Consider the following 13426-nt stretch of genomic DNA (forward strand, 5'->3'; position numbering starts at 1 on the left):
ATTTTTTCTTTTATTTTAGTTTATTAATCCTTAAAATAAATCTCATCAAGTCTGAGTGAACGACAACCTATTTACCACTATATAAAATCTGATCAATTTTTGGCGCCATCGACGCAGACTTGTGTATAGATTTGCTTTTAGGTTTGTTTTTTTTTTAATTATTTTTGTTCTTTTTTACGCGTTTTGGTATTTCTTGTTTGCTTTCAGATTTGGAGCTGAGCTAAAGAAAAAGAGAGAAAGTGCTGAAAAGAAAAGCGAAGCGAAAGAAGGAAACAAAGGAGGAATCCAAAAGGAGTGAAGAAAAAGATTTTGTATATAATTATTTTATTCTATTTTATTTTTAGAAACTGTAAATAGGTTTTTTTTTGTAATTTTTTTATTTTTGGACACTTTTTGAATTTTTGGGACTTTTGGACATTATTTTTTTTAAAACCCGAAGGAAGGTTTGATTTAAATAAAACTGTTGTAGGGAAGGACGACAGTTACAATACTGTCTCGGCCCTTCAGGTTCGTACATGACATAGGAGTCGTGGTCCGAGTCGACTTCAGCGGTTCATCCCCCGTATGGAACGGGAGGTAAGGTTTTGTGAACACCCGTGAATCCCCTGTCAGTGGGTTTTATTTTGTGTTGAGAATGTCAAACTGGTATTATAATAGCCAATACAACGAATATCCGACTGAGCAACATGCACATTATTCCTATTATGATCATAGTGTGAATAGTGGTTGGGAACGCCATCCTTTTGAAGGATATGGGTCATACCATGGTGAGCCCAATTAGTATCCACACGCGTACCGGTCATACGAGCAAGATTCTTATATTTCTCCTCAACTAGAGTAGGCACGTAGGATACTTGAGTCAACACGTATGTTACTTGAGTCGACATATGAGTCAACTGAGACAAATGACTTAGTTATGGACGAAATAATCGTAACCAAAAGTGAACCTTCTATACATGATACCATCAGGAAGTCTTGTGAGTCGATTCAGAAGCATTTGTTAGAGGCGCAGAATGCTCGATATAGTGTTTCCAATAGTACCCTTGAAAATGAGGACAATTTTTATAATCAAGATGACGAGGTTAGAATTGGTAACACTACTTGTTTAGATGAGGTTCGATCATTTTCATGTTATTATAATGATGATCATGATGTGGATAGTGTTGATGAAAAATCTGAAGTTTTTAGGCATAGTGATCAGAAATTTGTTACTCCAATTGAGCTTTATAATGATAGTAATATTTCTGGTTTAAATCCAAATAACTTAAATAATTATTCACCTATTCAAAAGGATAAGGATTTGACTAGAAATACCCCTGTTTTAGACGATGTAGTATTTCCTTTTTACGAAGCCGATGATAGTTTTGAGGAACGAGTTTATTCTGAGAATATTGTTTTAGAGTCTAGCGATTTAGAAACATTAGACTTAGAAAAAGAAAATAAACTCGTAGAGATGAGTGAGGATGAACCTGACTTAGAAGAATCAATTGACCATTTCCAGGAATCTGATGACCTGGAAATTAGGGAAGTTGTGACTAGTCTTTCTAGAGACCCTGAAAACTCTAAGTTTGGGGGTGATTATCATTCTCCATGTGCTTTAACTCTTAGAAAGGTCCCTTACTTGGGACTTGACATATGTGCCTCAACCATTTTACAATATTATCTTCATACACGTTTTCCTGAAACTAATGATGTCCAGAAATAAGTTCAGTTGTTAGAAACCCATCCTCTGGTTGATGTGGTTAGCCCAGGCTACGATACCTCGATTGACTTTGTTTTCCCACCAAAAACTTTTTCTTCAATTGTGGGAACTTATGAAATTCAAATGTGTCAAATATTAAGTTTTAAGACTAAACCTAATTACTTTAGGAGATTAGGGTCGACACATTTGTTTATGGGAGGCCACCACTCTCTTTTTGGTCAGCTGTGTAAGTCAAATTTGATTGACTTTAAGGATCCACAATTATTTAGGTTATTATTATGTGCTTCTAAGTTTTTATTTGAGTTTTTCCAGACTCTAGAACCTGAACATTTGGATCTAACTTATGAGGAAATGCAACCAATGAAAATATTTTATCTAGACCCAGTTATAAAACCTGAACCTGAACCACAACTAGATGTAGTTGTTTTAAACAGAAAACTAGACAAGGGTGTGCTTTATCTGTTAATTTTCTTGGCATGTTGCAGATTCCTTTTACTTGTGATAGCCTTATTTGGTTTTGGTGATCCGCAGTTATTCCGGCTATTACTTTATGATTCATTAAGGTGACTAATCCTTTCTTAGTCTGGCTGAAGACTTTAAACTTAGCACTTCTTGGGGGGTAACCCATGCCCATGCAACACGGTAATATCTTTCCTTAACTCTTTTCTTCAAGTGGTAACAATTTCTCCTTGTTCATGCTTTTAATTTCATCTTTAGAACATTGAGGAAAATTTTAGATTTAAGTTTGGGGGTATGGGAGAAACTTTTTAGTTGCAATATAAATAAATAAACTCTAGAGCCTAGAAATTTATGCTTATTAAGTTTGGCACTAACCAATCTAAGTGGATGGAAACATCTTGGTTGTATGAGTTGAGGAACCAATCTGATTAGATGGAAACATCTATAGAGTCTATTTAGACAAGCACAAAGCTCAGGTGTTAGAAAAAAAAACATGGTAGTTTCGCCATATCTCGTTGAATCCTTTTCACTTCTGTTTTTATTTTCTTTTCTTTTAAATATGTTTCTAAGTGATTTTGTGGGGCACACGATTCAAGTTGTTAACATTTCTAGGGTGAAATAGAGTGATTGAGATACAAAAAAAAAATTGAAAAAATATATTTTGAGACCAGATCATCAGACCAACCAGAATAAATTCAATAAAGTCGACCATTGGTGCCCTTGTATATGCCAGTTGTGTTGACCTAGAGTTAGTATTATCACCCGTTGGTCCCCTTGTATATGCTAGCTGTGTTGATATTAGTCAGACCGGTATCTCAGTCCATTAGGATAGGTTCATCCTAGTAGTGGTCTTCAGACAGATATGGAAAACACCTTTCACCTTAGTCAACATCAAAACCATCTACATTTTTCTCTACATCCATCTTATTAATCTTTCCATGTGATTAGTTGACTCCGGTTATGATGTCCAGAAACTATCTGAGTAGAGATCTGTCACTTATATATGAATTTTAGTATACTTGAGTGCAAACTCGTGTACATCAATTGGAATTTCGCATCAGGGTAATTCCTCCTGTAGTCAATGAGAATATACCAACCAAGGAGATTCTTTAGTGCCTTTCAAGGTTCTGCGCAGATAGCTACAGTCTGGAGTAAAGGTTTTGTGGGTACACCTCTTGTAAACCCATCCGAGACTATGACTCAGTCACTAGGGCCACCTAGTGAGTTAGGATTTTATTTTCTAGATTAGATTTGCTCGAGGACTAGCAAATAATAAGTTTAGGGGTATTTGATAGACACATTTTTGTGTCTAGGTTGTCCTCAATTTTCTGTATTGTTGGTACTCGATTTTTGTACTTATTATGGTGTTTTGTGTGTTTGTAGGTATTTTTTGGGAAATAAATTCATGTGAAAAAAGTTGTTTGAAAAGTGGTCTTTTGCGCCCCGGAGAAAAGTTGGTAAACGGACCCCCACCGTGGATAAGGGGCACCCAAATTACTAAGGGGTACACACACCTGATATTCGCACCCCCAGTTGTTGGATAAGGGATGACCTTCTTCTTCATTTGAATTTCCAGTTTTGGCGGGAATTTCTTGTAGTGGAAGAACAGAATTAGGGTTCGTGGTATGGGTGTGTTTCAAGGAGATTCAATGGTTGAAACTGTTAGGGATGACTTGAATCAGACTAACAGGAGTGGCATGGTCTTCAGAATCATCTGGATTTGGCTGGAAAACCGTGTGGAAGCAAAAACAGGGCAACCCTTCTTCATCGTTCTAATACTATTTTTTTTAGCGGGAAAGTATATCTTTCACCTGCATTGATATTTCACGAGATTCAGTTAGAGAGTTTCACGGGAATCAGTTGGTACCTACCTGTTTGACCAAGACAGGCTTGGTAATGGGCTTAGTTTGGACAAAATGGGATGAATACGTGGAATTAAGGAAAACAGAGTTGTGAGAAGTCACAGGATTCTATGAGTTGTGCTTCTGGAAGTTACGTGGATATATATGCCTTCGACGAGTTGGAATCAGTCTTAGAAGAGTTTTCTGCATGTTTAGGGTGTGTTAGCATCAATCAGGCGCATGTGAAGATAAATCAGGGAAGAAAATATTTCCGAGTTTATGGTTTGACAGCGAGAAGATTTGAGATTTATTACGAATATATTTTCGGTTTCGTGACTATATAAAGGCTGTAAGGGGATCATTGTGGGGGATGGAGAGTTAGGGGAGAAAAATAGCGCGAGAAATCAAGTGCAGTGAGCTTGTTCTTCATCAGCAGAGAAGAGAGGAAGAAGACGCACAAACAACACTTGTAGTTTGTCGTTGTTTAATTGTCATCTATTCATCTCTCTGCGATTGTTGTTCTGCAACAGCTGTGCGTTATCGTTATCTTTGTAACAGCTCTGTATTTGTAACAAGAGGTTCTGTAACGCCTTTTCACCGTTGCAAATCTCTGTTTTATTATTTTTCATCCTTGTAAACACCTTTTTGAGCAATGAAATTATACTTTGAGCGTGTTTCCAATATGATGAGCTAGACCCCATCACTGGGACGACGGAGGAGGCTGTTTTTCGTTCATGTGGTAATTAAAATTACTCTTTTATAACTATTTGCATAGAATTCAATTGTTTTATGATTTCTATTAATTATTTGTTATTTTGTTTGATGTCGCATGCTTAGTTTTAATTACTTTTGATGCGTCATGCTCACAACTTACAACTAATGTTTTATGAAATCTACTTTGGCAAAGAATAGAGGTATTGTTTCTTTTGTTTTGAGCTATAAATGTCTAGGATTAATTTATGAACCCATGAACATGAAAAACAGTAAAATCCCGAGTCCCAATAATTCTTCATCTTGTGACAATATTTTGTATATATTTTTTTCTTTTATTTTAGTTTATTAATCCTTAAAATCAATTTCATCAAGTCCGAGTGAACGACAACCTATTTACCACTATATAAAATCTGATCACATTGCTGGCAGGTTTAAAGCAATGCGATTGGTCGGAGCTACAATTGACCCGCCGGCGAGCATGTCTGTGCCTTGCTGGTCGCTTAAAATCAAATCTAGGCCGGTCGATTCGTCTAGCGAAGTTGGACGACCACGATTGATTTGAGACTTCCATGTGCGGTCTTAATTCGATTAGATACCTTTTTTATCCACGTGTCTAGCCTACTTTGGCTAGCGATCCTGGGCGCTGCCTACTAGCTAGGGGAGTTCTGATTGGTTTGAATAGAAGTGGGCCCGCCGATGAGAACCATGCGACTTATTCGGTCATGTTTGCAAGACCTAGGTTTAGCCAATGAAGCTTACCAAGTTGTGTGATTACGATCAATTTGCGACCGTTTTGGACGACCAAGATCTAATTTCTTAAGAATTGTAAGCACGTCGACCAACCTACTTCCACTTTTAATTAAAAGTGCTGGTTATAACTTTGGAGCAATCTGATTGGTCGATGGTGTAGATAGGGAAAAACGATTCGCCGATTTTTTAGGGAATGGAGAGACGACCATGTAACGGAGGCTCCTCAACCGAGCGAACCGCCTAACCTCAAACAGATGCACTGCATGGGAGTGCATTGAGTTCGAGAAATCAATATGTAGGACTCCGGCCTAAACCAAGAAAATGGCCGTTCCAGAGTCAATTCGGCCACAAAGAGGGAAGAGGGTTGATCTGTAGGAGGGAAGCTGAGAAGTGTGTGAGATCAATGATGATCAAGGATTGTGAATGTGTTTTAGGTTTCTGTGAACTGTTGAGTTCGAATAAGCTCCGGTCGATTGATGGAATTCTCGAGAGTGATTGCTCAAAAAAATTGTTTGTCCTTAAATCGTGGATTCAGAGACTTACTTATATTGCCAGAATAGTAGACACATTGATCTCCAGTAAGTGTGACGGTTGCTCGAGTGAAAGAGTGGGAAAGTGGGAAATCGTGGTTTCACCAGTTCCAGGTTGTGCAGAGACTTGGTTGATTTTTCCACCCACTATTTTGATAACTCCCTCAACTGCTTACACGACTTACTCACATTTCTCATCGTGGATGAACACACGTGCTTTAGGCCACCAGACCAAAACCCTAATGAATATCCCCCATGTGACGTGATTGATGTCTCACGAACGTGGAGTCTGCGGAGCAGACGCGTATTTGATTAGTCAGTCGTTGACTTGATTATACGATGGGTCTAAATATTGTTCAATGGAGCATGATTTCCGAATGCTCTATGAGTCGTGGATTGAGCGTTGCTAAGACGTATAGTTCTCGAATGATTGATGTTGATAATCCGAGCAAATATTGCTCGTATGATGAATTGTTGAATATTGATAATTGGATCAATATTCGAGCACCTGAGCAAGTATTGCTCATTCGGTAAATTATTGGTAGCGTGACCAAATAAAATAATAATTAAAATATTGGTAGCTGGACCGAATATTGTATAATTAATCCAGATGTTGATTGCTGAATTAACATAAAATTATTAGTGTTTGAACTTGCTCAGAATTATGATTTTCCGATCATTTGTTCGAAACCCTAATTTTGATCAATTGTTCGTCAATTGATGATTTATTGAAAATAGGCCACTGAGTGAAGGAGTGACCGGCTACATGGGATGATGGACGACCATGTAGCGCCCAAGTGCTCGAGTGAGCGTGCACCAAAGTCATTTGTTGACTGGTTAGTGAAAGAATGATCAAATGCTGGTTTAATCATTTATTATAATAGTACTCGTGTGAGCGTTAATTAGGTAGTAAAACCTAATTATGGAGAGATGAGGAACTGACCAAGAGGGCATGGAACCGTCCCTTGGTGGTCGTGGGACCAGCTGACGGTTGTTTGAGCGAGTCCCAAGTTGGTTGGAGAGAGTTTGGACCCAATATGAGCAATTGATATCAAATGAGGTTAAAATTATGAAGATGTGTGGGACCGGCTCCTTGCAAGCCTTAGGGACGGCCTTGGTCGGTCAAGGTAGTATGTCCGTGTCACCATGACGTCCGTGTCTCAGTCTTGAGAGTTTTGGTATTTTCTGGTGTGCATTTGAGCAATATTCTGGATTTTCAGAAGAGTTTGATCTTGACTGAAACTCTCAATTTTGCTCGAATGAGCAAGTAGAACCAAGGTAGTCAATATCGGTTGTACATGCCGATATTAAAGGTTTTTATAGGATATCGGAAAAAATCTTTACGATATTGAAAATATCGGCGATACGAAGGAGAAACGATAAAATCGCATGTATCGCCCTGTACGGAACGATATATCGGTTTCACTTGTACACCGATAATATAGGTTTCACTTGTACACTGATATATCATTAATGTATTTTTTCTTTTGATTAAGATTTCTTGAACTTTTAATTCAAGAAAGTAACTCCACTAATTTTGGTAACTTCATATATGATTATGGTGGATGTAATTACTATAAATGTTATGTTGATGGGCTAACAGACATTCAATATTTGGTTTTGTTGTTGACAGTATAAGGCTCTAATCAACCACCTCTTATTTTGTAAGGTTAAAGTATGTTTACTACAATTGTTATTTTTTATTATGGTTATATCAATATATTTTTTTGTTTGATAAATAATAAATATTAAAAAAATCATAATGATGTATCGCCTATAAAAACAGATATTATCATTTGTATAGGTGTATAGGACTCGACCGATACGATACCGATACACGATATTAACTACCTTGAGTAGAACTTTGCTCATGCGACTGATATTTTAAGAATATTAAAATAATAATATTTTAATTTTTGACGTGAGAAGCCTAGTCGGTCGAGTGACCATTTGAATTTTTGTTTTTTTCATGGTTGGGCAATATTTGAGAAAATATTGAAAAACTAGGATTTTCGCTCAAACAATGGAGTTCCATGAGATGATGGAAGTAATAATATGAGAAAACAAGGAATTGTGAGGTGTGGGACCGGCCACGGATAGGGCATAGCCGGCCGGCTAGGTGGCTCGGTCCCGTGACACCTTTCCCTATTTTTGTTTGATGAAAGTATGGAGAAACTAAGAGTTTTGCTCAAACGAGGGAGTTTGCTCAAATGAAGAAATCTCTATAAAGTGAGGGAAAATAAATTAAAGTAAAATATAAAATAACTGGGAGAGGGGACCGGCCACGGCGGCATGTCCGGCCACGCCTCTTGCTTATTTTATTTAATATTATTTTCTTCCATAAGTTGCTCGTTCGTCCATATTTTTGAATGCTCGTTCGTGCGTTTGTGTGCTCGTTTGTGCATTCGGGTGCTCGTTTGTGCATCATTGTCAAGTAATGATGAGCACGAAAGTGCGACACATTTTCACCCATAAATAGGGCTGTTCATGGTCGGTTTTGGTTCGGTTTCTAGCCAAACCGAAACCAATATTATTGGTTTCTAAAAATCTAAACCAAACCAATCCATTAACCATTGGTTCGGTTTCCAAATGGTTCCAGTTGGTTTCGGTTTGTCCCAGTGGTTTTTGGTTAACCAATAATTATGTCAAACCAAAAAAAAAAATACACAAATTTACAGATAAAAAAATCGTAGTTGCCGATAGTATTGGTTTACACAAATATACAGACAAAAAAAAAATCAAGAATAGTGTAAGCTTACTCTAATTCTAGAGATCAAAAGAAGATATATAATATATCTTAATTTAGTTATTGACAAATAAAAAAGAAGGAAGATGGGAAGAAAAAAGTCGAGTAGCAGCAGCTGTTGTTGGGGGTGGAGAAGGGAGGCGGCTGAGAGAAAGAGAAAGAGAAAGAGGGAGAGTATCATAATGAAATATTAGATTTAGGGTTTCTATTTATCCTCTAAATCAATGGGTAGAATCTAATACTTTTAAATCGACGGTAGAAATTAAGTTTAAAAATTAATCGGTTCCCCAATGGTTTTTGGTTCGGTTTTCAGGTCAAACCAAAACCAAACCAGTAATGTCGGTTTTTCAACTTTTTTTACCAAACCAATCCAAATCTAAATGGTTTGGTTCGGTTTCTTGCTTATTGGTCTGGTTCGGTCGGTTTCCAACGGTTAACCGACACCATGTTCAGCCCTACCCATAAATACATTAGTTGGGACTCATTTTATCACTAATAAACTTGTTTGTAGGTATTTTTAGGAAATAAACGTTTTTGGAAGAATCGGCTCGGAAAACTGCAAAGGGTACCCGCGAAGGACATTTGCTAAGCAGACTCCAATTTTGGCTAAGGGGCACCCAATTACTAAGGGGCACCTCTTTTACTATTTGCACCCAAGGGCGCCACCTGTTATTCGCACCCTTAGTCTGGTTAAGGGGCGACCTTCTTCTTCTTTTCAAATCTGAAAAATGGCGGGAAACATTCAACATAGCTGGCAGATTTTTAGTTCGTGATTAGGAGGGGTTCTCGTGTGACTTAATGGCTGACGTTGTTTAGGAAGACTTGATTGGGCCTAACAGGCTTGGTTTAGGTCTTTGGTTCGACTGCAATTGGCTAAATAATCGTAGAGAAGAAAACCGGGGAGCACGTTATTGATGAAGATATTTTCAAGATTCGGTTTGTGTTATTACATGCTGATTTGGAGAAGATTTGTTGTGGGAGTATATTCTGCATTGATTGGAAAGAGTTTTAAACAAGAAAGAAGACGTGTGACAAGAAACAGGGGTCTCGGGTTTCTGCTATTACTTCACGAGTCAGTTGAGTTATTTCATGAGGAGACAACATGTTTTTATCGTTACAGATCGTGTCGATGATGATTTTGGAGTGTGCTGAACAGCAACAGGAGCGGGAAGAAGAGAAGAGATGAAAGATATTTCCCGTATCTGCATGGAAATAGAACAGATTGATTGCTGGAGATTTTGGGATTAATGACGACATATTCTTAGTTCTGTTGCGTATATAAAGGCTGTGGGGAGTCATAGAAGGATTATCGAGAGTTGGGGAGAAGAACAGAGGGTCGACGGAGGAAGCCGAACTACATACATGGGTGAATTTATTTTATTTTCTATATGACTTTTGCACTAATTAAAATGGAATTATGATTTGAATTAATTAGTTATTATTTTATTTGATGAGTCATGCTTGCTTAGATGTTTGATGTCCCATGCTTACGACTTATAACTAATATTTTGAGAATCTACTTTGGAAAAATAAGAGTCGATGTTATTTTATTTATTGAGCGATAATTGTTGAAAATAATTATTGAGCCTTATGATATGAATTCGGTGGAATCCTAGACCCAATAACTCTCCCTTTTTTATTAAATCTTTAAATTTTATCTTCACAACTCTTAGAGTTCGAATCTTATTAACTACAACAACTTTGAAAATACATCAAGTACACTTGCACCATTTTCTCGGGGCTTACTCGGTGATGGTCTAGACGCCCGATTGTTGAATATTTATTACTAATTCATGAAATTTAGTTGGGAATGATTCGTGAAACGGAGTAATAAAATGAATTGAGTATCTATTACTAATCCATGGAATCCAGCCGGGGAATTCAGGGAACAGAGTAATGAGATAAAATGGTTATCTATTACTAATCCATGTAATCAACCGGGGATCAGCCATGAAACGGAGTAATGAGATAAAATAGATTATTTTCTAGGAATTTAGTTGGCGAATGACACGCTAGAATTAATCTATTTGCGGAATCGAGATATGAGATAGTTGAAGCATCATATTCGTTCTGAGGGGGTGTATAGTCAGGGAACAACGAGCGACATGACGTCCTGAAGGCGTTAAGCTCTCTAACAAACAATTATGTCTAGAGAACTGCCCAATCATCAAGATATTTTATACGGTCTCTCTGCGTAGTCGGGTAATAACGTGCAGCGTGACGTCCTGAAGGCGTTAAGCTCTCTAACAAACAATTATGTCTAGAGAACCGTCCAATCATTAAGATTCTATGTAGAGGTGATGATGAAATGTGTGAACCATCGAATGCTCAGCTGGGAGGCCTTTCGAGAAACATATTCATCATAGCTATGAGAGGAATGTTCGCTCAGTCAGAGATCTTGAAACGGTTCACGGATCATAAAATATGAATCGTCACATGCGTTCCTGAAGCCGGGTCAGAAACATGCAGTATCATGATTTTACGATTTTACCCTTGTCGAAAATCCACCATCAACATTAAGTCCCCTGCTTAGTGAGGGACAGTCATGTTCCACAGTAAGCACTGGATGGTGATTTTTCATACGAGATAAGCAGTCGAACTTAGTCGTACAAATGCATTTTCAGAATCCACGATTTGCTCCAATGATGTCATGTACGAGCAAATGTACATGTAAGGACCCTGACAGTATGATAGAGTGTCATCCCATGAGCACGGAGAGATGAGACATTGTTGATTTGGATAATCAGACGTTCAGTTTTGCTCAGTTTAGCGCTTGCGGGCCCAGGACAAAAAAAAGGAAATCCATGTTTTATTAGGTTTTTGGAAATAAAATTGATATAAAAGGGAAGAGACCCTAAAATTTTTATTTTCCCTTGATTGACCGACCAGCTCTCTCTCCTATCTCACGATCGTGAGATTTTTTTTTTTTGAAGTTGCTGGCACCGACCAGCACCGACTACCGCTGGTGGGATTCCGGCCAGCGCCGACCGAGGTAAGCCGAAACTCTCTTTTTATTTTTTTTTCCGTTTAAATCATGAGTTGTTCAAAACAAAATTTCATGTGTATATGCATGCGTAGGTTTTATGAAAATTTTGTTTTGAGCAAACAGACGTCCGTCCTTCGGTTTAGGAAACTAACAACAATCCCTAGTATGAAAGAGATATGTATATGTATTTTGAATAGATATGATCCAATTGCAGTGAAAAAAATTTTGTCTATGAGTTTTCATAAAAACAAAATTTTATTTAGACTTGTACAAAATAGAAAAGACCCTTGTTTGATAGATGAATGCTCGTTCGAGCGAAAAATTTTTGTGTACGTGAGTTGTTCACGTAAATATTTTTTTTTTAAGTTTACGTGAGTTATTCGCGTAAGAATTTTTTTTTTAAATATATTATTCAAAACCAAATTTTGATTTTCAGCAATTGTTAGAAGTAATTTTTTTTTGATAAAATATTGTTTGTATGGATTTTGTGATCTAATAGTGTATGCACAAAAACCAATGAGTGTTCACTCGGTGGGAGTCGCTCACACGGTGAAAATTATGTGAATTGTTCACATGAAAATCGAGTTATGATTTTGAATAATGAGATTCTTGTTCGTCTTTGCAGGTTCAAAGAAGCTAACAAACTCTCGAAATTTTGCATTGTACTCACTACAGCTAGTGAAATTCTAAAAGGTGAGAGTTGGAATGTTACCATTTTTGTTGCGAGTTTGATATTGGCATATCCATGACTCTATGTTTCTGGCTCCAGATATTGGTGATTTCCAGTAGTGACCATTCTTCTAGCTCTTCTGAGGAAGATTCCAAGACTCCTAGGCCAGAGATGAAAATTTCTGCAGCAGAGGCGCGTGCCAAAATGGATCTGTCGGATGCTAAGGAGATGATAAATGGCATGCCTCTCGATCGTCTGAAGGCTTTTCGTGATGCATTTTTGAAGAGAGAATCTGAGGATGAAAAGCTGGCAACTTATCAACAGAAACGGCGCCGACTTCAGCAGACAAGGCTATCAGCTGAGGATGAAACTTGGTCTCGCGCTAATGGTGTGGCGTCAGATTCAAATGAGAAAGAAGTTGAATTTGTCTGGGAACCTGTTGAACGCGAGGTTAAGCCATATCCACCTAGTATGAGAGTTGAGCGATTGGCTAGAGCGGATTTCCGGTCCGAATGTGAAGAAGACGAATATTTTGACGTAATGTATGGCGACCCCGAAGACCAATTGGAAGAAGTCCCCAGTGAGGGTTCTGATGATGACTCTAAAGAAGAGCTTGAAGAAAATTCCATGAAAGATAACGATCGTGAGTCGGATGATGAATCTGACGACTCTGATGATTAGTCTTGCAATCCTCATCTTTCACTCCTTTTGATCACACAAGGTCAATGAACCTTCATGTGTAAAAATTATAATTCCTCAGCGGGCTGTCGTCTGCTCGCCCTTTCGACATGACTGTGCAGAAATTGCATGAACTAGAGAACGTGTGATGTGCACGAATGACCGTCTTTAATTAGGGTATTGTTGACCATATCTACGTAGCCGTAGATTATCAGTCCCCAGTATGACTACTTCTCTTTGCGTCGTAGAAACCGTAACTGATTTGACTATCTGTAAAGGATAAGTATCCACCGTGTCTCGTGTATTGGTCTTCGAGGCTTAGGGTTGTCTACTTATATGACATATCTTCT

The 13426-nt window shown here is 37.9% G+C and overlaps 1 protein-coding gene across 1 annotated transcript; it reads left to right on the top strand.

Moving 5' to 3' along the window:
- The first annotated feature begins 12473 nt into the window (after positions 1-12473).
- On the top strand, positions 12474-13079 carry LOC113295884 (mitotic apparatus protein p62-like). Its single transcript, XM_026544218.1, has one exon. It carries the CDS (start codon positions 12474-12476, stop codon positions 13077-13079), a length of 606 nt encoding a protein of 201 aa, XP_026400003.1.
- The last annotated feature ends 347 nt before the right edge of the window (positions 13080-13426 follow it).

The sequence above is a fragment of the Papaver somniferum genome, chromosome 7, assembly GCF_003573695.1.
Source record: "Papaver somniferum cultivar HN1 chromosome 7, ASM357369v1, whole genome shotgun sequence".
In the NCBI taxonomy this organism is placed as follows: Eukaryota; Viridiplantae; Streptophyta; class Magnoliopsida; order Ranunculales; family Papaveraceae; genus Papaver; species Papaver somniferum.